The sequence below is a fragment of the Micropterus salmoides genome, unplaced genomic scaffold (assembly GCF_014851395.1).
Source record: "Micropterus salmoides isolate LMB-PRFRI ecotype aquatic unplaced genomic scaffold, ASM1485139v1 Ms_hic_scaffold_13, whole genome shotgun sequence".
Taxonomy (NCBI): Eukaryota; Metazoa; Chordata; class Actinopteri; order Centrarchiformes; family Centrarchidae; genus Micropterus; species Micropterus salmoides.
Genome location: NW_024040374.1, coordinates 33,028,388 through 33,051,170, shown reverse-complemented (window position 1 = coordinate 33,051,170; position 22,783 = coordinate 33,028,388). Strand labels below are relative to the sequence as shown.

General features: G+C 39.9%; 1 protein-coding gene across 9 annotated transcripts in view; it reads right to left on the bottom strand.

Annotated features, from left to right (window-relative positions):
* ptprfa (protein tyrosine phosphatase receptor type Fa) overlaps positions 1-22,783 on the bottom strand; it is a 292,974-nt gene that overhangs the window by 163,287 nt on the left and 106,904 nt on the right. For 5 of the 9 annotated variants that reach the window (XM_038716870.1, XM_038716875.1, XM_038716873.1 and 2 more), the window contains 4 exons: positions 10,422-10,691; positions 6,151-6,732; positions 511-647; positions 25-169 (listed from right to left, as the gene is read on the bottom strand). In XM_038716870.1, the coding sequence (XP_038572798.1) occupies positions 25-169; positions 511-647; positions 6,151-6,732; positions 10,422-10,691 (1,134 nt within the window). Of the gene's footprint in view, positions 1-24; positions 170-510; positions 648-6,150; positions 6,733-10,421; positions 10,692-21,084; positions 21,097-22,783 lie in introns of all 9 variants that reach the window. The other 4 variants (XM_038716868.1, XM_038716869.1, XM_038716871.1 and 1 more) reach the window with 1 other exon arrangement.

Genomic DNA, 22,783 nt, shown 5'->3' with positions numbered 1-22,783 from the left:
GTGTGAAAGTGACATTAGACTTACTTGATTGGGCAGTCCTAGCCTCAATAGGCTGAGTAAAGACTCCTAAACCCATGTCAGATCTTGCTGCCAGGGAAAACATGTAGACTGTATCTGGCTTTAGACCATCAACTGCATAGGAGCCTGCTGGGTCGAAAATGACACGATGCTGCGGAGAGATGAAAACCATGAGATCATGATTCCTGCAGGGACACTGGGGTTGCTGAACGAAGAAGCAACAACAGCATACAAATGAAAATGGAGCAGTAAGGATTTTAGATGTAGTATGAAACGGTATATAATAATTTATTAAATATTAACACAAATATCAGCTCATCAGCTATAGAACATCATATACATACATAATATTCACACATATTACACATGCCTTACACATTGTACAGGCAGAAATATAAAAATCTTTAAATACACCAAAGAACACAGAAATAATTTACACATTTTAAGAATAAAATCCATCCATCAAATGCTTGCTTTTAAGGTGGTATTTACCTTGTCTGTGGGATTGTTGGCCACCCAGTAGAGCAGTTCAAAGCTAATGATGGGGTCCTGGACAGGCCAAAGCCATGACAACATCACACGTGTGTCCAGCTCGGCCTCTGCCTCGAAACCAGACAACTGACCTGGAACTGGAGGCAGAACAAAGAGATGAAGACACTAAAAGACAGGAACAGACAGAGACAATGAATGGTGTATTGAAATGTGCAAATACAAAGTTAAAGAATCAGAAGGTGAACAGAGAACACCAGTGAAATGCTACAGTCAATACTGCCATCACCTTTAAATAAAATAAAGGTGATGTCAGTAAACTATTTACTAACAGCGTCTCATGTCCATGACTGCCAGGAACTTACTCAGTTGTGTTATAATGTTGTAATATGGCAGACCACAGCTTCTGCAAACACCATTATTACAGCTAGATTGTGAAGTCACCCTGTGTTTTCTGGCAGTTTCAAGCTTGGTCTTAGCTTTACTACTTGCATTCCAACTTTGTTAATTACAGGAGCCTGAAAATCCTAATTATAGCAAAGTACGGTGGAGCTGAGGTGACACGATAACGCAGCAACCATCTCAACTCAGCTGCTAATGGCTCAGACTCTTGACAATCAAGCAAACACACTTCCAAACACACATACCTTTTTTTAAGTAACTTTTTAATAAATCCATCTTTCTGAAAGCTGCTGTTTTTATCTGGCTTTACTGCCACTGAGTAGCTGTAAAAATCAGTTAATTTAGCTTTATAGCCCGTGCACACCCACTGTACACTGATACAAGTGTTTCTCTTGTCTGATTAGAGCTCTTCTCATGGGTGTGTGCAGACTGTGCTGGATTGACATCTCTCCCTTTAATTTTGTTCCAAAAACTTACACCTCGATTAGTACATTATGTTCAGTAGCCTAACTAATTTACAGCACGCCCAACTTCAACATGAGTAGAAACTAATTAGCCAGCTTGAACACTTATGTGTGTTGGCATCCCCATACTAAAAGCACTAATAGGTGCTACTCTCCAACTGGACTGGCCACAACAGCTTTTTACAACATTTTAACACTATTAAATCAAGGGTACAAATTAAATAATTTATGCATTATAAGCAAATCTTTTCTCTGAATACCTGCCAGGCTCCATAAAGTCCTGAGAGATAACAATAAAATTAAGTGGAAGGTTTAAAGCAGCATGTAGTAATTGTATCTTAAAATAACAGCTTGAAAATCATTTTGATGGTACACAGACTTGTAAAAGGGTTAATGGCTCGCAGTGCCAGCTGCTGCACTATGTAACATTGGAATCCCAGGCAGGACATTTATCACGACAACGGCATAATGCTTTATGGCCCCAACACGATTGTACAACAAACAAATTATAAGAAGCAAAAAGTATAAAATGTACAATATTAGCTTTTAGGAAGAAGCTAGCTCAGTATTGTCAGTATGGATATCATGGCAGAGGCTGCAAAGAGACTGAAGAAGAGGTCGGAGGAAGCAAGGAAGACAAATAGAGAGAGACTGTCTGAGGAAGAGACCAGAGAAGAATAAATATCAGACTGGCTTTTACTCGTTGGAGTGAGCTAAGAGCTGAAAGGATGCAGGGCAGATGCTGACCTGGCCTTCTTTTTGTTGGACTAGTCAGTAATAACTTATTAGCTGCTTGCTGTGTCTTGTGTTGTTGCTCTTGATTTGATTGAGTTTGGTTGTGTTAAGAGAGTTGTTGAAATCAGCCAGAGGTTTCACAGACAGAGATTTAGCTGCTAGCTATAAATCTGGAGTTGATGTCGGTTGCTGTCTAGCTTTGTTGACTAGCTTGCTGCTGCTGGTGGAGAGGGGTGCCGATGTCGAGCTGGAGCTGGGTGAGCAGGAAACATAACTGGGCTCAGCAGCCTCTGTGGACATACCGTTAATGCTAATGGCTGAGGCAAAGAGACGATGTTGACGCAGGAAGCCAAGAAGAGAAAACGAGGGAGCCCAAGCAAGAGGCTGCTGGACATTGGCAAGAGCTTGATGAAATAAAAGCTGGCATTCTTTCTGTTGGACAAGTACAGCTGACCTTATTTACAATAGCAGTGAATTACCGTATGAATCGGCAGGGGCGCCACATCACACCAAATCTTACATAATGTCCCTTTAAGGTACTGTAAGGATTATGTCACATGTGTGTTTAGCCTGTTTTACAGTCTTCATGTGGCCAAAAAGCTAAAGATTTTATAAACATTCTAACAATATATTAAAATTTGCACATGCCTAAAATAATGTAGATCTTTTGATGTGATACAGTATGTTGTGTATGTATGTGCTATCTAAGGGTACCTTTACACCTGCCATTTAGTTTGGTTGAATCACTCTAGAGTTCGTTTTCCCCTTGGTGTGGTTCATTTGGGCAGGTGAATGCAGCAAACACACTCGGGTGCGCAACAAAAGCGTATCAAGACCTCCTTGAAGAGGTGGTCTCGGTATGCTTTCAAACGAACTCTGGTGCGGTTCACTGGTGTATTCATAGGGTAATTCACTGCCTACGTAATATTGCGAAAATCAGGAACATCCTGTCTAAAAATGATGCAGAAAAACTAGTCCATGCATTTGTTACTTCTAGGCTGGATTACTGCAATTCCTTATTATCAGGCTGCTCGAAAAAGTCCATTAAGACTCTTCAGCTGATCCAGAATGCTGCAGCACGTGTTCTGACAGGAACCAGGAAAAGAGATCACATTTCTCCTGTTTTAGCTTCTTTGCATTGGCTTCCAGTAAAATCCAGAATGGAATTTAAAATCCTTCTTCTTACCTACAAAGCTCTTAATTCTCAGGCACCATCTCATCTTAAAGAGCTCATAGTACCTTACTACCCCACCAGAGCACTGCGCTCCCAGAATGCAGGGTTACTTGTGGTTCCTAGAGTCTCCAAAAGTAGACTAGGAGCCAGAGCGTTCAGCTATCAAGCTCCTCTCCTGTGGAACCAGGTTCCAGTTTGGGTTCAGGAGGCAGACACCATCTCCACATTTAAGAGTAGGCTTAAGACTTTCCTCTTTGATAAAGCTTATAGTTAGGGCTGGCTCAGGTAGTCCTGAACCATCCCTTAGTTATAATGCTATAGGCCTAGACTGCCGGGGGATTTCCCATGATGCACTGAGCTCCTCTCTCCTCTACTTTCTCTCCCTCTGTATGCAACCTCATCCCATTATTGCATGTTACTAACACAACTTCTCCCCTTTCTGGTAGTCTTGTGCTTTCTCGTCCCTCTCCTCTCTCCTCCTATCACTTCCTGCAGGTGTTTCTGGCTCTGGAGCTGTGGAGTCTGGATCTGTGGCTGCGGGTCACCTGCTGCCCCCGTGTTCCTGCTCGACACCCTCTGCTGCAACGACTATTGTTACTAGTCCTATTGTTATTATTGTTATTATAATCATTAACATTACGATTGTTATCATTAACACTACTATAAATATCTGTACCATTTTCCATTTAGTCTATAGCAACATCACCTTTACTGTCTGTACCTCTGTGTGTATATTGTGTAGGCTGCCTCCCTCCCCTCTCTCTCTCTCTCTCTCTCTGTTCCCTTCTTCCTTCACCCCAACCGGTCGAGGCAGATGGCCGCCCACCCTGAGCCATGGTTCTGCTCGAGGTTTCTGCCTCTTAAAGGAAGTTTTTCCTTGCCTCTGTCGCCTAGTGCTTGCTCTTGGTGGGAACTGTTGGGCTTCTGTAAATATCATCACAGAGTACGGTCTAGACCTGCTCTTTTATGAAAAGCGCTGTGAGATAACTGTTGTTGTGATTTTGTGCTATATAAATAAAATTGAATTGAATTGAATGGTGATGTGAAAGCAAACAACGCAACCACAGGATTTCATGATAGCAAAGATGTGATCTGAGCATTATTTCCAAAGTTAAACCACTAATAAAACCATCTTCTAACGGCTGATTAATAGGACAAAAGCTGTTAAAAAAAGGAGGGCCAGTAGTACTCTGTTTACCTTGTCAGCTCATTAAGTCCATAAAACATTTGTGACAGCGATACCACAGTGTACTATAGGATAATAATAATAATACTTATCTTGGTTCGTTTGTAAAACTGCAGTGTGAACATGAACCGGACCAGGACGAAAATGCAGTGTACATACATACATACAGTGTATAATTTTTTTCACTTGGTCCAGACCAAATGAACTGAACTACAGGTGTGAAAGCACCCTTAGACATAGAATAATGGTCCCAGTCAGTTTCACGCAGTTACATATATAGATTTTACATTTACAAGGAGCACTGGCATCAGATCAGTTGTTGGTATTAGTCCATCACTAATTTGATTGTGCCTATTTAAACTAGAGAGTCATTCTAAAGTTTCAAGATCAGTGAGGATGGAACTTTGTTCTGTTGCATTGTTTCTGTTTTTTAGTGATTTTTTGCCTGAGCTCAGTCAACAGCCCAACTGCTCTTGATGATATGATAGTGGACAGCCACATAATAGATGGCATGACTTGGGGAAATTTTACATTAATCACAGTGATGCTCTGATAAAACAATCCTTCTCAGTCTGATACTAGTTACTAGACACTGTAATATGCATTTAAGGTAAAATGATTTATGTCTGTCTGGAAGGGTGATGAACTCTATCCCACAAATAAATAACGTGGGTCAGCTGAATTTGGGTGGCATTATCTACTATTGCAGCCCTGTTGTGATGTCAGGTTTCTTCCAGCCAAGCACAGTAAGATGAGAACACACAAAAACAGGCTCTCTGTGAATGCAATACCATGTTTATTCCCTTTTGTCCATTTTATAAAGTGTGTGAGAACTTCATATTACACAAACACGCACACACACGCACGCACACACACACACACACACACACACACACACACACACACACACACACACACACAGTTGTGTTTAGCTGGTAAATATTTGACAGACTGATGTTTCACATTACAGCTCAGTTTTTCTGCAATTTCAAAATGATGGTTGTGTAACACAGGGAAACTACATTTATCCAACACACTTCTGCTGCTACCAAGCCATGCAACCCAGTTCTAGCATGGGTCTATTACACAGAAACACATACATTTAAAACAAATACATAATAATACACAATAATTAGGAAGTCATGGAGGTGTGGTTTAGAGGTGCTACATGGTACAGTGAAGATGACTGTTGTCTGTGCATTATGTCACACTGCTGGGTTTGTTGGTGTTAATTTTTCTAATTGTCCCTGCACCAGAGGCATTTACCCTCTGTATTCTGTTTTTACAGTTAGTGTACCTGCTGCTCTGTGTCGGCTGGATGTGTAAATAGACAACTCTTTGCTTACACTTTTGCCATAACACTTTACAAGGTGATAATATGTCAGTGTTGTATTTACAGCTTGTTCCACTGCAACCAAAGACCAAAGAGATCTATTAATGCAGCTTTACGTAACACTGTGAATACAGCACCCTTACGTGTAAGGGACTATTTTCAATATGGGTCTGCTATTTTTTTTTTATCTGAGTAATTCTTCCATCACTGTCCAGCAGTACTCTTGCTGCCACAGAATAATCCAGATGACTCCCACCTTGTAGCTTACACCTTAAAATGCAATGCGACTGTGAAAACTTCAGAATTATCTTATGCCATTGCTTTGCAGAAACAGCGAGCGCATTCTCACCTCCCTGCTGGGTCTTGATCTGCAGAACATCAGAGGGAGGCCCGTCTCCCACAGAGGTGAAGCCCAGCACCCTCAGGCTGTAAGTGATATCTGGGGTGAGACCTGAGATGGTGGTGAGCTGGCTGTCATCTGTGTTGTGCTTCTGCCAGGCACTGAGTGGGGCGTCATGCTTGGAGCTGTAGTAGACCCGGTATCCCTGGATTTGGCCATTGGGCTCCTCTGGAGGTTCCCACTGGACAAGCATGGTGCTGGAGCTTAGCATGCGTGCCTGGACATGAAGAGGAGGTGATGACGGTGCCTGCTCGCTTGTACGGGTGTCCACGTTACTGCTGGGGGGCCCACGGCCGACATTGTTGACAGCCATGACACGAAAGTCATATTCAGAGAAGGGGCTAAGGCCGCCGATACTGTATCGTGTTGTAGCTACTCCATCTACTTCCTGGAAGCCGTTGTCAGACAGTTTGCTGCGATACTGGATCACATAGTAGGACACCGGTTCTGGGTTGCCAGAATCCCAGGTCAAGGTGACACTAGTGGCCGTGGTTTCTGTCACAATGAGGGAAGTGGGCTGCTTGGGCAGGGCTGTTAGAAAGTAAAGACAGACGAGAGAGTCAGACAAACAAGTCTCTGCAGTCTTCTTTTTTCCACCTCTCTGACATGAAGGTCTGGCAGGAGGAACACCCAGCTCAGAGTACATGGAACTCTTCAACACCAGTCTAACAGTAATTATCTTTCAGGAGCCTGTCTCTGCCCTCTCCGGATCAGCACAGGGCCAGCAGGCTGAGCACATGTATTATGTTTCCAAGTGATGGGTGCATGTCTGTAGTCTACCTAACAAGAGCTAGAGATTATCAGAAGCGCTTATATTTAATGCAGCCCACCAGCAGAGCCTATTGTTGTTTTTTAAAGATATAAAAAAAACGATCTATTCATTCATATGGAGCCCGACCAAGTGTCATGGAACAAATAAATGAGTTAAAGAGGTCATATTATGCTCATTTTCAGGTTCATAATTTTGTTTAGGTGTTTTAGGTACCAGAATAGGTTTAAATTGCTTTAATTGGTGTTTTTCCAGAGGTGTTTAAGGGTGCGCCTGACTAGCAGCTAGGAGAGCATTATAACTATGTGTTACATAGTGATGCAGATAGGTTACAATGATAAAGACTACAATCGAGCTGTTTTCAAGCAGTTCAGAGCAGTGTTTTCTATGGGAGATGGGAACTCCCTTTGGGGTGGGCTTCACTTTGCAAACCTATTACATGCACAAAAAGATATACAACACAACACAGCAAATTGAAAAGAGTTACATTTTTGGTGTTAGAGGAATTTGAGTAAATGTAGAGGTAATTCTACTCTGATAGAGTCAGATCCTTTATATTTGACTCTCAGTTGATAAGGAGTTGGTGTCAAAACAGTAAATATTGTAACTAAATCAAACTTGTATGTGTAATCGTATAAATATTAACTCTGAACATCTTACTCTTAAAGAGGTGGCATTATGGTTTTTGGCTTTTCCCCTCTCCTTTATTGAGTTGAATATCTTTTTTGTGCATGTAACAGGTTTGCAAAGTGAAAAAGCCCAAAGTCCACCCCAAAGGGAGTTGCCATCTCCCACAGAAAACTCTGCTCTGAACTGCCTGAAAACAGCTCGTTTGTAGTCCAGCCTTTACTTCCCTTTCTGGTGACATCACAATGCTCGCGGAGTGACTACTCCGACACGCCCTCAAAAACAGCGGTGGAAAACACTGAGCTGCAGCACACACACCTCTCCTCTCCCTTCCAAACACTAGCTACCCTCCAGGCAGTCAGTGGACATAAAGTTGTTCCTGTGATGTAGAGACAGAGCTCAGTTAAAACTTTATGGATGAAAGATACTTTTGTTACAGATTAATAATTCACCACTCTGAAACTCTTGCTCCAGTCCAAATTGCCAACCTGGTGGGCAACATGTAGCCTACAGCTGAATCGAAGCTGTTTACCGTTTTTTCGCTGACCCGCCTTTCTCTCCTTCTGAATGGCTATTACTGGCCTTTCGCTGACCTGCCCTTCTCTGCAAGTGTCTTGCTCAGGGACACAATGGTGGATGGGTCACAGAAGGAATTGAAACCGGGTCTCTCACATCAAAGGCATGTGTCTTATCCACTGGCCCATTGCCACCCCAAGAAGGGAGTCATTTGTGCTGCGCTGGCAACTGGGTTCAGTGCCAAAGCGCAATGAATGTGAACTTTGACCATGCATTCAGCTCACAAAGTGGTGCGCTGCGCATTGCTTGTCTTAGCAACAAACTCACAATGGCGAGGCGGAAGCCATGGGAAATGATGAGTTTCATAGCGCAGTGGTGCTGTTGCGTGTCTGAAAGGCCCATGAAACCTTTATTTTGCTAACTTTATTTTCTAAATATCTTTTGGGGGGGATTTGGAAGACTTAAATTAGTGTTGACATGTGGTTTGTATATATATATAATTATTAATATCACAATAAACTAATTCAATAATTGTATGCACCTCAACAGCACAACACAGCTTCAAGCCAGCTGCTACCACTCTAGGTGCTCCTCCCTACACTGAGCGTTTAAATTAATACAATTCAATTTAAACAGTAACAATTTAATCTAAATGCAGTTTTTATTTTGATTTTGGATGGTTGGATTTTGCCCATTATCATTGTGTTTGACATGGCTTGTTTTTCTGAACTGAAATTTCTAAAACAAAAAAGTAATCTGTGTGCATGCATTAATTTAAGAGCATGATTTATTGATTTGTGCAAATAAATGTGTTTTTTATTCCTCCTTAAGCATTAAGTTGTTGGGAAGAGACCAGGATGGATTGTTGCATGTACAACATGCAGGACTATGACACTGGAGACCAGGCTTCAAAAATCAAAACATCAAAAATGATGCTTGATGTAAAATGGGTGATAATATTCAAATTAGAAAATAAGAAAATAAAACAAAACTGACAAACAGGCACAAATGAATTCACTATCTGATCATCTGTCAGTTTCTGTCATCATCTTCCACTCCCTCCCCTGACGCCTAAAATCTTCATCTGTTGTGGCTGAAATAAATATTCCCTGATGGGATATTTTCATCTTCTCTTTTCATTTTATTTATAGTGTGTATGTTTTTTACCTGCATAGTAATGAAATTCATAGGAAGTGCTTCATTTTAGGATTAGTGTGAGTTTAAGAGAAACGCATTCCTGGAGCAGCAGCTAAATCAATCAATCAAGTGTACTTTATTAAAGAGACTTCCGTGCAGTAACATGAAGAGCAGCAAGCTGAAAGCTGTAGTGCTAATTAAGCATTGTATTTATACTGAACTACCCCAAGTTAAAATCTATCTTTATCGTTTACAACACTTCAGTTTTGTGATGTATGTAAATTAATATGTAACACAGCTGACTAATTATTTAAAATGTATTCAGCATCATCTTCAGTACTGTAGACAGCTAATGTCTGCTGATTTGGGAAATATGTGTATAATGAAAGCGCTTTTGTAGAAATGCTCTTCAGAAAAGCTCTTAACCTCTAAGATGGATCATTGTTGGAAAACAGGTCGGAACTTGCAATGTACGTTTAAATGTTTAAAACGTTTAAAACGTTTAAAATGTCTTTGAAAAACTTTGACTTTGACAGAATCACTAAAACAATCCGGCCATTATGAAAATAACCAATGAAAAAGGCCATCACCTTTCTATTATGCACCTACTTGTCATGGTTAACTAGCAGCTTTATCCATTCTCCAAAACACCAACAGTGCAGCATCCAGGCACCAGTTCATATAACCCTTCCCTCCTCAGCAACTGCTGCTGGCCCCACCTATGCCAAGGCTAATAAAGCACCACTACTGAGGAATGATTCTACTGGGTCATCCTTCTGCAAGGAGTTTGAAAATAGAAAGCCTACTTAATATAAAAATGTTGTATTGATTATTGCAGTATTGCTTGAAAGTACACAGATGATTTGGCAGAAATTGCAGTTAGTGCACATTGTATCTGTCAAAAAAAAAAGCTTGTCAGAGATTTTCTTTGTCATACATACTGTTCCCATTGTCAAATGTATCTCAAAACAACCACAAAAGCATCTACAGCAAATTATATATTTTCTATACATAACATATACAATAGTAAATGTTAGCATTCAGCTGCATATATTAATTTCTCCTGTAAACAAATGTATTATTTAGACATTATTCAAATGTTTTCTGCTTCCACGTCCTCCACTGTCCTATGTGAGATCACATCTACCGAGACACACCCAGTGTTTCTGACCTTTGACAGTGATCTGGGCTGTGGTCTCAATCATGCCCAGGGAGGATATGGCCACACAGGTGTAGTTGGTGGACTGCCGGATGTTAGTGAGCTCCAGGACGTTGCGGCCAATAGGCATCTCCTCCTCCCGAGTCAGCTCCACTTCGCCACTAATCCACTTGACATAAGGCATGGGAGCACCAACCGCAACGCAGGTCAGGTTGACGCTGCCACCGGGCATCACCTCATGATTGGTTGGGGGGATGGAGAAACGGGGAGGCACACGACGAACTGTAAAGAAAGTAAAGAAAGGTAGTGTGAGAGGACACAGAGGAGGTGTGGGGGGTGGGGTTGGGAGGGTTTGGGTGTTTCACTGGACCAGTGGGCAGACTTCATATTTGAATGGCATGGCTTGGACTGTGCACCAGTGTGCGTGAACTGGTGAGAGCGGATTAGCCCAAATAACATCAGCATCGGCATGGTGGAGTTTTACTGTCCCTAAAGTCTGTTTTAGACCACTTCATGAGAGGTTGATGTGTTTTTCTACTATTAACTCAGTTTAAAGCCAATTTTTAGGCAGCAATACATCAATACTCTTCATTATAACTGATTTCAGTCGTGATTTTGGTAACACTTTCAATGTCTATGCCTGTGACTCAGTCACACAGAGTAATCTGACCTCATTTTACAGTCCTTAAATGATAAGATAAATTAAGATATACCTTTATTACTCACTCACTGACTCATTGTCAACCACTTATCCTGTGTACAGGGTCGTGGGGGGGCTGGAGCCAATTCCAGTTGACATCAGGCGAAAGGCGGGGTACACCCTGGACAGGTCGCCAGTCCATCACAGGGCACACATATATACAAACCATCACTCACACTCACAACTAAGGACAATTTAGAGTTGCCAATAAACCTAGTCTGCACGCTTTGGACGGTGGGAAGAAGCGGGCAAGAACCTACACAGACACGGCGATACCTTTATTAATAGAATTAAAATTCAGGCTGACACAGCAGCACAGAGGAATGTAAAAGAACAGGTACAATTAAAGTTAATAAAAATGCTTTGAAGCCCCTTTTCCACTGCATAGTACCAGCTCAACTCGCCTTTGTTTGGTTTTCCATTGTGGAAAAGTTGTACCTGTACCTGCTTCCAGGTACTTTTTTTCACCTCCATCGAGATTCCATGCGAGCTGAGGCGATACTAAAATGTGACGTGAAAACATGGCAGACTACTGATTGGTCAGAGAGAATCGTCACTGTTCACTGCATCATCATTGGGCGGGCCAGATAGAGGCTAGCAACAGAAAGTTTTGGACATTTGGGCCGTTTGGACATTTCTATATGCAGATACTGGATGAATAATGGCAGACTGTGCGGTTTATTGGAGAAAGAACTTCCAGGAAATCCGTGTTCCTGTTGGTGAGGGAAACTTCCGGAATTTTATTTATGTGTTAACAATATTTAACAGGTAACGCTGTTGGGATATAGTGTGTTAGCTTAGCTCATTATGCTAATTAGCCAGATATGTTAGCTCACGTTATGTTAACGGTAAACTTTACAAACGGGCAATGTAAGATTTAGCTACGTCCTGTAACAGAGTCACTGTTCAGTTAGATACTATTAGAAGTAGCTGCACCTGAACCCGATGGACACGAAGGGTTGGGAGTATTTTCACTTTTCAACTTATACTAGAGTGATGTTCTTTAGCAAGAGTTCAGCTTTAATGTTTCATGTTTTATCTAAAGTATACTATTAGCTTTTCAGTAAGTAGTAAATACAGGGAGTGCCAATATATGTATAGAATTTATTACAATGTGAACCATAAACCATATCTTTTTTTAAATGGCCCTATAACTCAAATATGGACAATATTTAAAACTCAAAGTAAACAGAAAGAGAGAAAGCCTTTCCACATCAGTCCACGCTAACAACACAATGACGAGGCTTCCCAAGTCTCTGCAGCTCTCTGGCACCAGGTGGGACATCTGATTCACAGTGTGACTCTGAGGGGAAAATGTGTAATAAATGCTTCAGGTGATGACAAATATAAATTAACAATACAAATGAGTCTTTAAAAATAGATAATTTTGGAGGAGTTAATTTTGTAAGTGTAATTTAATTCGAAAAGTGAATTTTTGATATATTCAAGATTCATTACACAAAGTGAAGTATTTCAAGCCCTTTTGTTGTATTAATTTGAATCATTACTGTTTACAGTTCATGGAAATAAAAACTCCAGTATCTCAAAATGTATAAAAATTTTAGAATAGCCTAAATACATTTCTGTATTGTAAATAATAGAGAAATGTCAACTGATTAACTAATTAACTCAAAACAGTGTTTTAATGTTGACAGCACTATCATGTCACATGTGGGAGAAAATGGAACAAAGGAGGCAATCTTTAAATCCTAGTAACATTAAGTACAGTTTAAGTTTTGAGTAGCAGACATGGAGACATCAACTAGAACTGATCACTAAAATCTTTCTCTCACAAGTATCCTATTCCAGACAATAATCTAACAGCACTAACGTTACTCAAAATAGTGGTGTGGGGAATTAATTAATGTGATAGCAACGTTTTACAAGATATATTCCATCATGTAACTAAGGACTCTACTGCTAGCTTATTATGTTTATTACAAGTAACGTTAACATATAATTAGGTGACAGCCAAATAAACGACTTGTAACTACCATTATGTAAAATATAGCATTAACTCCTTAGCATGAGATAACTTGGTCACGTCGAACTAGGTGGGAGTGGTTTCAGCAACACGTCAGCTCACCTCCACCCACGGCCCGCCTCTTTGCCCATTTTTGGTTATCCTGGAGTGATGCATGGTGACATAAATATAAATGCTCCGTATAGCACCTTTCTAGTCTTTTCGACCACTCAAAGCGCTTTTACACTACTTCTGCATTCACAATTCACACACATTCATACACTGAGCCTAAGTGCTCAAGCAGAAAGTAACATTGGGTATGGGTGTTAGGGGCTTACACTGTGGATCAGAGGCTTTTCCACGGGTTTCGTCTTTGTTTAACAACAGAGGGGGAAGAACAAGGTGACAAATTGGATCTGTTTCTCAGTGTAGAAAAATCTGATGTATTGTGAGAGGTAATGATGATAGAGCTGATAACTGGGAAGTCGCACTAGTAGTGTGTAAAGTATATTTGGCTGAACACTGACAGCTTTGGGTGGGTTTTGGAGTACATGCATGGGCTAAATATTACTGTAGTGGAGGATAGAATGCAGTTTTTTGGCCACTGCTTACAGAGAAATGTACCGGATTTCATGGCAAACCATCCTCAGTCCAGAATTGCACTTCCACAAGTTATAGTCATACATTATCATCTATTATTATTAGCTTTGAGACTAATCGGTGTTGTTGCAGGTCACAGATTAGTTTTTTTATGTTTGGTTTATGGTGGTTTTGGCCCTAACATTATTAGGGAAACTTGATCTCCCATGTCCAGCTTTTATTGCATGGCAGTATATGGGAGAACGATCTAATGGTGGAAGTTTCAGCGGGTGCACCGCAAAAGCCAAGCCTTGACATCTAATTTCCCCATTGATCTTCCAACACTCACAGGTGGCCTGAAACACTAGAGCCAGTAATACACCAGAGAGCTTACTGATAGATATCATAACATTGAAATTACCTGTTTGTATTACCTGTTCTTACCATAGCAAAGTGGGGTAGGTAGGGAACTAAAATAGGATGTATTAGCCTCAGCTGGCCAGCAGTTACATCGGCAATGTTTTTCCAAAGTAATGAATCTGAATATTGGATTGAAACTAGTGAACCTTTAGCAAACATTTCAGTTTTACAATATGAATGCAATATAAGGTCTGTGGTTTGTAGCCTTCACATACTATTCATCCTCACAGGACTACAGCAAAAATGTAAGGACAACATAGAAGTGGAGGTTATTTAAAGGTGCCAGATAAAAGCAGTGCCAATATGTTTCCTCATTTTATTACACAAAGTCTAAAATAGCATGAAAAGATTTAGTTTTGTTAGTCAATTTTCAATCAGAAATTTAGATTCCTTCAAAATTATTCATTCAGTCATTTGTCATTATGCAGCTTTTATCAAATGTAATGCCATTTTACATTTGCAAATCAGCATGTTTGTACAGCTACGCAAACAAATTAAAATGTGTATTTACAACTTTCAATTACTGGTAATCTGAAAGGCTCAGCTCATTCTATTCCAGTGACAGTCCAGTACAATGCCGACACAAGTGTTTATGCCAAACCAATCCACCTGCCGATCTTGTATCCATATTACCCACACTCCCTGATATTTGAACTCCTTCATTTGGGGAAGGGACACTCCCAACCCTAAAGGAAGAAGACAACAATGTTAAAAACCTTTTACCATGTTAAGGTGGCAAATCTCAGAGGGAGAAGGATGTAGCTCATGCAAATTAGTAACTTGTAATATTGGGCTATATAAGTAAAATTGACTCGACTTGACATCCTTCTCCCTATAGACTCATCATCCAGCTCCCACTGGGGAATCACAAAGCCCTGAGACTTATGCTGATTGGTAACTGCAGTGCAAGGTTTTGGGGCGGTTAACCCAAATGTATTTAAAAAATATTGTCCCACTGTGGCCTTTGATAGACTTTTAGGCACTGACATCAAATTTTTATATATATAATTGATTGATGTGCACATGCTAGGTGAATATGAGACCTTCAGTTCGATTCAAGTCAGGTAACACTGATATGCTTGCTTGTTGATAATTAGAAACAGTTCTATGTTCTGATGCTGGATGGTGTCAAGGTGCTGGCCAGCACTGAGGGAATCAACATGTTCTTACATTAGTCAACTAGAAGCCATGAAGTTACCCGATGCGAATGGAAGATGGTCACGATGTGATGACAAAAGGTTATTGAGTCAGAAGTTAAAAGTGATATTATTAGTGCTACTGTCTGGACAGTGGCCAGATGGATGGACAACTGAGGTGCTGATGCCAGGTTAGACTGAATTTGTCACTCAGTTGTCATGATGACATTTGTAACATATGTACATATGGAGCAGCTGATAGTTAGAATGCAGAAAAATTCAAATCTTTATTGGCATGCCTGAGAAAGGAGACCGGGGGGGGGGGGGGGGGGGGGGGGGGGAGTAAGATTTGGGTCCTAATAAAGAAAATGCTGGGGAAGGTAGGAGAACCTAAGATGGGCGGGGAAGCAAACATCTGTATGCACTGCCAGGGAAGTCATGCAGCAGCGCAGGTGAAGAGGTAGCATCATGCTTACCGCAGGATTCATAGACAGGAATTAAGCACATTAATTAATTGAAAAATGTTGTGAATGACATGTCAAGCAGAAACTGATTTTGTCTTCAGCTGGGCTGATGACATCCCAGCTTCAAGCCTAATGTGAATCTAATCATTTTTCTTTAATTCCATAGTAACAAGTCAGTACTTCCAACTTGGAACTGTACATTAAAATTTCCTTTAAAAAAAAGATTTGGTGTAATGTCAAAAATGTAACTTGAAAGGACAGTGCACCCTTCTTTTACCAGGAGTTCAGTTTAGTGTGATTGTAAGACTTTGAGTTGTAAAATAGTTTGCCTTTAAAAATCCCCAAATGCACATGCCACATTCCACTGTGCTGGGAAAAACCACACAGCCCACAGCTCAGAACTTGAGTCATCCTCCAAAACATTGTTGGCCGACCTAATGCTTTAAGTATGCATGTGTCTACAAAAATATGTTAAATTCCTCTCTATGGCATTTAGAATGTATGATGTTACTTTATGTTGACAAAACAAACTACTTCAGAACCCATGACCATTTCAATAACCTTCCTTATTCACTCCCTATTCAAGTCCAACTTGAATGAGCATTTCAGTTTTGTAACAACCAGAATGACTTTCTCTGATGTGGTGAGTGGGGTGGCGATGGCCACTTCCACCAATGTGTCCCTGAGCAAGAAACTTAACCCCTAGTTGCTCCAGAAGCATGCAACCTCTGACATATATAGCAATTGTAAGTCGCTTTGGACAAAAGCGTCAGTTAAATGAGTAAACATTTGGGCAAATGGAGCAAGATAATGCAACTTCACTCTAGGCTACGTAAGTTGCCTTACAGTTGAACTTAGATAATTTAAATGAATGAATCACCTGATAATCTACACAGTTTCATCCAAAAATGAAACCTAAATCAATAATTGTAATTGCTGGTTTGCCATCATACAAATGTATCACCTAATTTGTTGTTTTTTCTATTTCAGCTCTTACACTTCTTGAAAAGTTGTCAATATGTTAAAATAAATAAATTTGAAATGAATTAATTATCTTTGTGTCTTACAAAGCGATGAGGCGCTTGGAGCACAGCAAAGCACAAGGTGCCTTTTGCTTAGCAACTCAACATGGAAAGCAGAAGTGGGATCTGTGCTGATTTACAGGTTTGTTGTATGTAACATCCAGTGCTGGCCAAAGCATCAGTCAAAATGAAAATTATGAGGAAATGTGATTTTAAATGCACCTAGTCTTAGATTCAAAGCACCTTAGTGCTTTGACCTTCGTGCAGCATCTCTCTATGTATTCTCTGACCTCAGACATAAAGCCACAAAGAAACAAGAAAAAAAACACTGTTTCTGTAGCATAAAAGACAACCAACAAGCTGCACCACAAGTCTGCAACATATCAAACAGTAACACTTCAGCTAGGGCTGCAATTCTCACCAGTAGTATTTCACTCCCCCTCAATTTCTAAGCTCCTACGTGTTCTCCTGTTAATGATTCAGCAGTACGAGTCTTAGAAAAAGCTGTAAACATGTCTATTTTGTCTATAGGCTATTTTGCTCTCTTGGAGAGTCTAGTTTTCTAGCAGACACAGATAAGAGGACAGCATGGTAAAAGCAGTGTGAGCTGATGTAATGGTCAGACAGCAGATGACAGCTGGGACGAGGCATGCCTTTGAATTTGCCATAACAATAAAAACATGATCAGCATGCTGGAGGGGACCTCATGGGACTGACACAGTTGCAAAATTTTGTGAAGTGAGCACAAACTCAGATTAGGTTGCGAGCACAAATTATGTAATCTATGTTCATTCACCAAGTGTGAGGTGTGTGACAACAGTACAAATTGGACACTTCATTATAATCTCTGTTTTGTTTGGGCAAGTAATAAAGCTTTCTTCCAAATTAGGCTAAAGTTTTATTAAAGAGTAACCATCCCTAAGCAATCTATGCATGACTGTACATGTAATGGTGAAAATTTTCAGGGATGTAACCTTTTTAAAAACCTACAACGCTCTTATTGTGCAATTGTTTCTCCCACTAGGGAAACTGCTGATCAAATCAAGTGGACGACTTAAAGGAAGCAGGCTAAATCAGTCCTCGATACAACAATGAAGGTTCTTCAACATAGAAACACAGGTAGTCCTGAGGATTATTTAGTGATGCTATAAATGTATGTTATGGAAATCAGTTTAATTATTTGATCTTTGTTTCTAAGAAGCAATAAAATGTTTTTTAGTTTGGCATGGCAGAGGGCTCTAAAGGCACTTTCAGACACAACACGATTTTCGCTGGGTTCAGCACACTCTGTGCCCAAAGTTCATTCTAGCTGACATACTGTGTGGTGTACTGCACTTCACTCAGTGAAAAGCCGTTGTTTACTGCATGTCAGCTAGTGTGTTTTATGGGCTCATTGATATCTCAGCCAACCTGTCTCTTTGTGCTTCACATTGTTTTAATACCTAATTTTTGATTAATAAAAGTTTAGATTTTATTATTACTAGTGCTAGGGACCTGTTGTTTGTGGCTCCAAGGGGGGCCTCCACTATCTTCCAATTTCTTAGCTGTCCATCAATTGTATATCACCTCAATTTATTGTATTTCACCTATTTAACCAAGAATGATAGAGCTAGAGACTGATGTAATGAATTTCTTGGGACCACTGGGCAGTAGGATTAGGGTGCTTTAACTCTTAGGGTTTTCTGTATGTAGGTTAGAAATTATACTGTAGATTGCATGTGCTTCATTTATTTGTAATATTTATTTAGACAATGTGTTAGTACTTCAAATATTTGCTTAGTGTTTGGGCCCCTGTGTACAAGCTTCAGATAGCTTAAAAAAGGTGTCCCTTTTCACAAATCTGTATTATTTCTAATGATTGTACTTGTATTTTAATGTTTGGTGAAAAAACTAAACTGGACTGAACTAAACTGAACTGAGCTTGGTATCCTGCAGCGACAAAGACTAAAACTAACACTAAAACTAATAAAAACTAAACCAAAACTAAGCATTTTCAAAAAATTTAAACTAAACTAAACCAGCAAACTGTTGTTAAAAACTAATTAAAACAAAACTGAACTTGAAGACAAAACGTCAAAATGAAATAAAAATAAAAACTATAATAACCTTGGTCTGAACGTTTCATTGTCCCAGTTGGGAACAAAATGCCACACATTGTTTAGAATATAGAATTCATCCAAAATTTACCCAGAAACTGAAAAGTTTTAAACTAATTAACGTTTATCTTGTACTTATGATTCAACCAGGAGAGTTCCATGCCCAGTCACGGAAGTGCAGGAATAGCCGGAGAGCTAACATTAGGCCTTTCTTAATCTGTGTTCAGGGTTTCTTTTATAAAACTGTAAGTAGAAAAGACTACTAAAGGTTGCGTACGTACAAAACACAGGAAGTGCGACACGCAAAAATATTCTAATTTATAATATAGTGCGCACGCACGTCCTACGCCAATTTCCTTTTATAAATCACAATCAACTTGAAATGTGGTGTATGTGAGCGAGCTCCTTGTTCGACCCTTGAAACGCCTATAGTTGCCTATAAATGGTCAGTAAAATGCCCCTCATTAATATTAATACGTATTGACTGCATGAAGATAAAGATGGCAAATTCTGACAGAAAAGCTACAAAAATAAATTTAATTTAACCCAGTGTGACACTGATGTTCATTTTGGTGAAGCAGAAGCTTGTTGTTTGGTGGTTGTTTTCATAGTTGTTCGCTTGTGCACCTTATTTATACCATTGATGCCATACGTGCTATTAACTTAAGTATTTATTGCTGCCCTTAGTATTTATTGTCAGTTGTAGATCTTGTTCTGGAATGATGATCTGTTGACGCTTGTATGCTGTTCCTCAAATGTAAGTCGCTTTTGATAAAATGAGTAAATGTAATGCAATATAATGTTAATAAATAGTGTTTTGATATTTTTCCACTAAGCACATTTTTTGTCCAATAAAATGTTTGATCAGAACTACAGTATAGATATTGTTAATGTTGTTAACGACTCTACAGAGGCGCATAGAGGCCCATTATCAACAACCATCAGCCTTGTGATCCAATGGCAAGTTGTGTTTGCTAATCCAAGTTTACCATTTTAAAATGCCAATTGATCTTTAGAAAACCCTTTTGCAATCATGGTAGATTGATAGATATATATTCCATTACTAATCAGTTGTTTGCAGCAACAATAGTCATTTTCAACATTAACGAAGTCTACACTGTCTTTCTGATCAATCTGATGTGATTTTATTGGACAAAAACTGTGCTTTTCTTTTGAAAACAAGGAATTTTCTATGTGACCCCAAACTTTTGAACGTATATAACACATACTGTATATGTATCCAAGAACAGTCCAAATCCTGTTGCTGCTGTTTTGCATATTTTATCTGGGATACTTTGGGAATTGACTTGGGGTATTCAAGCATCCCTCCATGCATTTTGCATCAACTAGCGACATTTTTTCAAGTGATGAATTAAACAGTTAGATTTGAAATATTTGATGGATTTGACAAAAATAATGTCTACTTGAAAATTTGCAATGCTTTTGTGGATGTGAGGACCAGCTAATCAGCATCTGTGGTCATTCCAGTGAGAACAGTCTAATCTCAGTAGCCCTTTGGTAATTTTCTGGTGACACATGTCTCCATAGAGTTTTAATCATAATATATAATTCCTTTTGGAAGATTACCTTTGGTCTCTCAGTTGAAATCTAAAATTTGTCACTTCTACATTTGTTTGTCTGAGGGCAAAGTTCATACTCTTATAGAGCATTTAATGTTCTACTACCCTGTTGTGCCTGTGTGGATGTTTAGCTCCTGGTTATATCAGAAATAATGCTGTTTTTGTTCATTAATAAATGAAACATTAATTGTCTACTCTTATTTGTTCCACTTGACAAGTTCAAACTCCCAGGATCATCCATTTTAAACTTGTTGTAGCTTGTATTGAGAAAGGCCTATTGCCTGTGTAGAAAATGAAGAGGAATTACACAAGAACCTTGAACACCTGAAATGACATCCCTTACTTGGAAACGTTTGGGGTTTGGTCACTCTTTATTTTGAAAACAAAAAAAAAAGAAGAAATTTCACTTCACAAAGTTACTACTTCCTACACTGCCATTTCACATCCTCCACGTAAGCCTTTCCTGGTGGGGAAATGTATTTGTGATTCTCATGCTCACTTCACAAAATTGTCATGTGGCACAAGGCAACATATACTGTAGCAGCAGGGTGGGGGTGGGGGATGCATTTGGGGTAGCAGTGGGGCTAGCACTGTGGGTTAGGGGTCCTGAGAGAGTGGCCGGGACGGGCCTGAGGCGCCTAGCGAGATGCCAGCGCGGCACGGCTCCTGTCTGCCAGGCCTTGTCTTTAGGAGGGTAAAGAGTGAAAAAACCAACCTTCCCGTTGATCTGAGTGGTGAGATTTGGATTGTATTTTTGGATGGCGGAGTGCAATGATGATGGAGGGATTTAAGATAAGGTGAAAAAAGAAACAACAAGAGGGGCGAAATAAGGAGTAGGAGGAAGAAGACAAGGAGAAACAAAGAGAGTAAAACAGGCAAATATCTGCTTATCCATTAACGAGTGAGAAAATCACAGTAGGGACAATAGCCTGTGCAGCACAGTGACAAACGCACACACACACACACACACACACACACACACACACACATACACACACACACACACATACAGTATGTACATCATATGGCACATAACAATGCAATGCACACTCATCACACACCCAAAGCAAAATTCCATGAAGGATACAGTCTTACATAAGCAGAATAAGACACATAGTAAGATCATCAAAGCTAATCTAATTCTGACTGTTCCAGTGTTTCCAGTCAGCACCCACACAAATACACACACAGAAGCAGACACAGACATGCAATTACACACGCATACACACACACACGCACCTCCCTGCCCATTACTTTACTGCAGTGTTTGAGCCCTTCAGAGCCAGCATTAAGACCGCACTGAGGAGGCCGAGGTTAGCTGACATCCAGACTTCATTAAGCATACAAAGCAGACAGTGTTACTGCCCACATTTATTCTGCCCATTGGTGAGCTCAGCCTCTGATCCCTGAAATCAATGAGCACGTAAACATAGCCCCCGATTGGATTAGTTAAACACTCACCTTGAAAATGTGTACTTCTTTTGCCATGGGCCCAGTCCTAACTACAAACAGATTCCTTTCTAAGGAGGAACACCTGATAAGCTTGGACACTGTCCTGTTGGCCCACTTACCCACTAACTGATAACACCGGCACTTGTTCATGTGTGATCAGGCAGTGACTAAATTTATATAGACTACAATCATCGAACTACTTTAACCAAGACAATATTGTATTTTAATGAAACTTTTTAAATATGTTTGATCTACTTTTATTCTAATTTTCTCTGAGTATTCCTCCATTATTCAAAATCAAGCCAGACATTTATGTTTTGAGTATGGTGATTAAATAGCATGCACAGTTTTCTAGAAGCGCCCTTTTTTAAAGAATTTTAGTGCCAATACCAAAACCATCCTCTCACTCACAGTACAGAGACAAGCTTGAAATACTCTCTCACATGTACAATAGAAGAGGTGCAACCACTGTTGCAGTTGTGTATACAGAAGGATAAGCATTTGAGAGATGAATAGCAACATATACAGTCTGTGTATATGAGTGGAAGAGGGATTGTGGGCTGGGGCATCAAATACAGGGATGGAAAATCGATGGAAAGGAAGAGGAATATACCAAACATAACAAAAAAGAAGACACACACGTGTTGCAGTGTTTGCCACACTGTGAGATGAAAATGGAAACCACACACCTAAAGAGGTTTAGGGGTTAAAGCAACACAGACCAGAACCTTGAAAAGAGAAGAAGATATTATAAATGATATACTTCATAATCTGACTTGGCTGGCTACAGTTCTGTTTGGTTTAGTGGAGGAGTGGAGATTTGAGACAACTGTGGAACTTTATAGTAACAAAATATCTTCAAAACTATGTCTTCATTTATTGTTTTTATTTATTGAGAGATTCTTGGAAAGTGTATTCTTCTTTTTTTTTGTACTCAAAGGCAATTTTATCCCAGGTGTGAG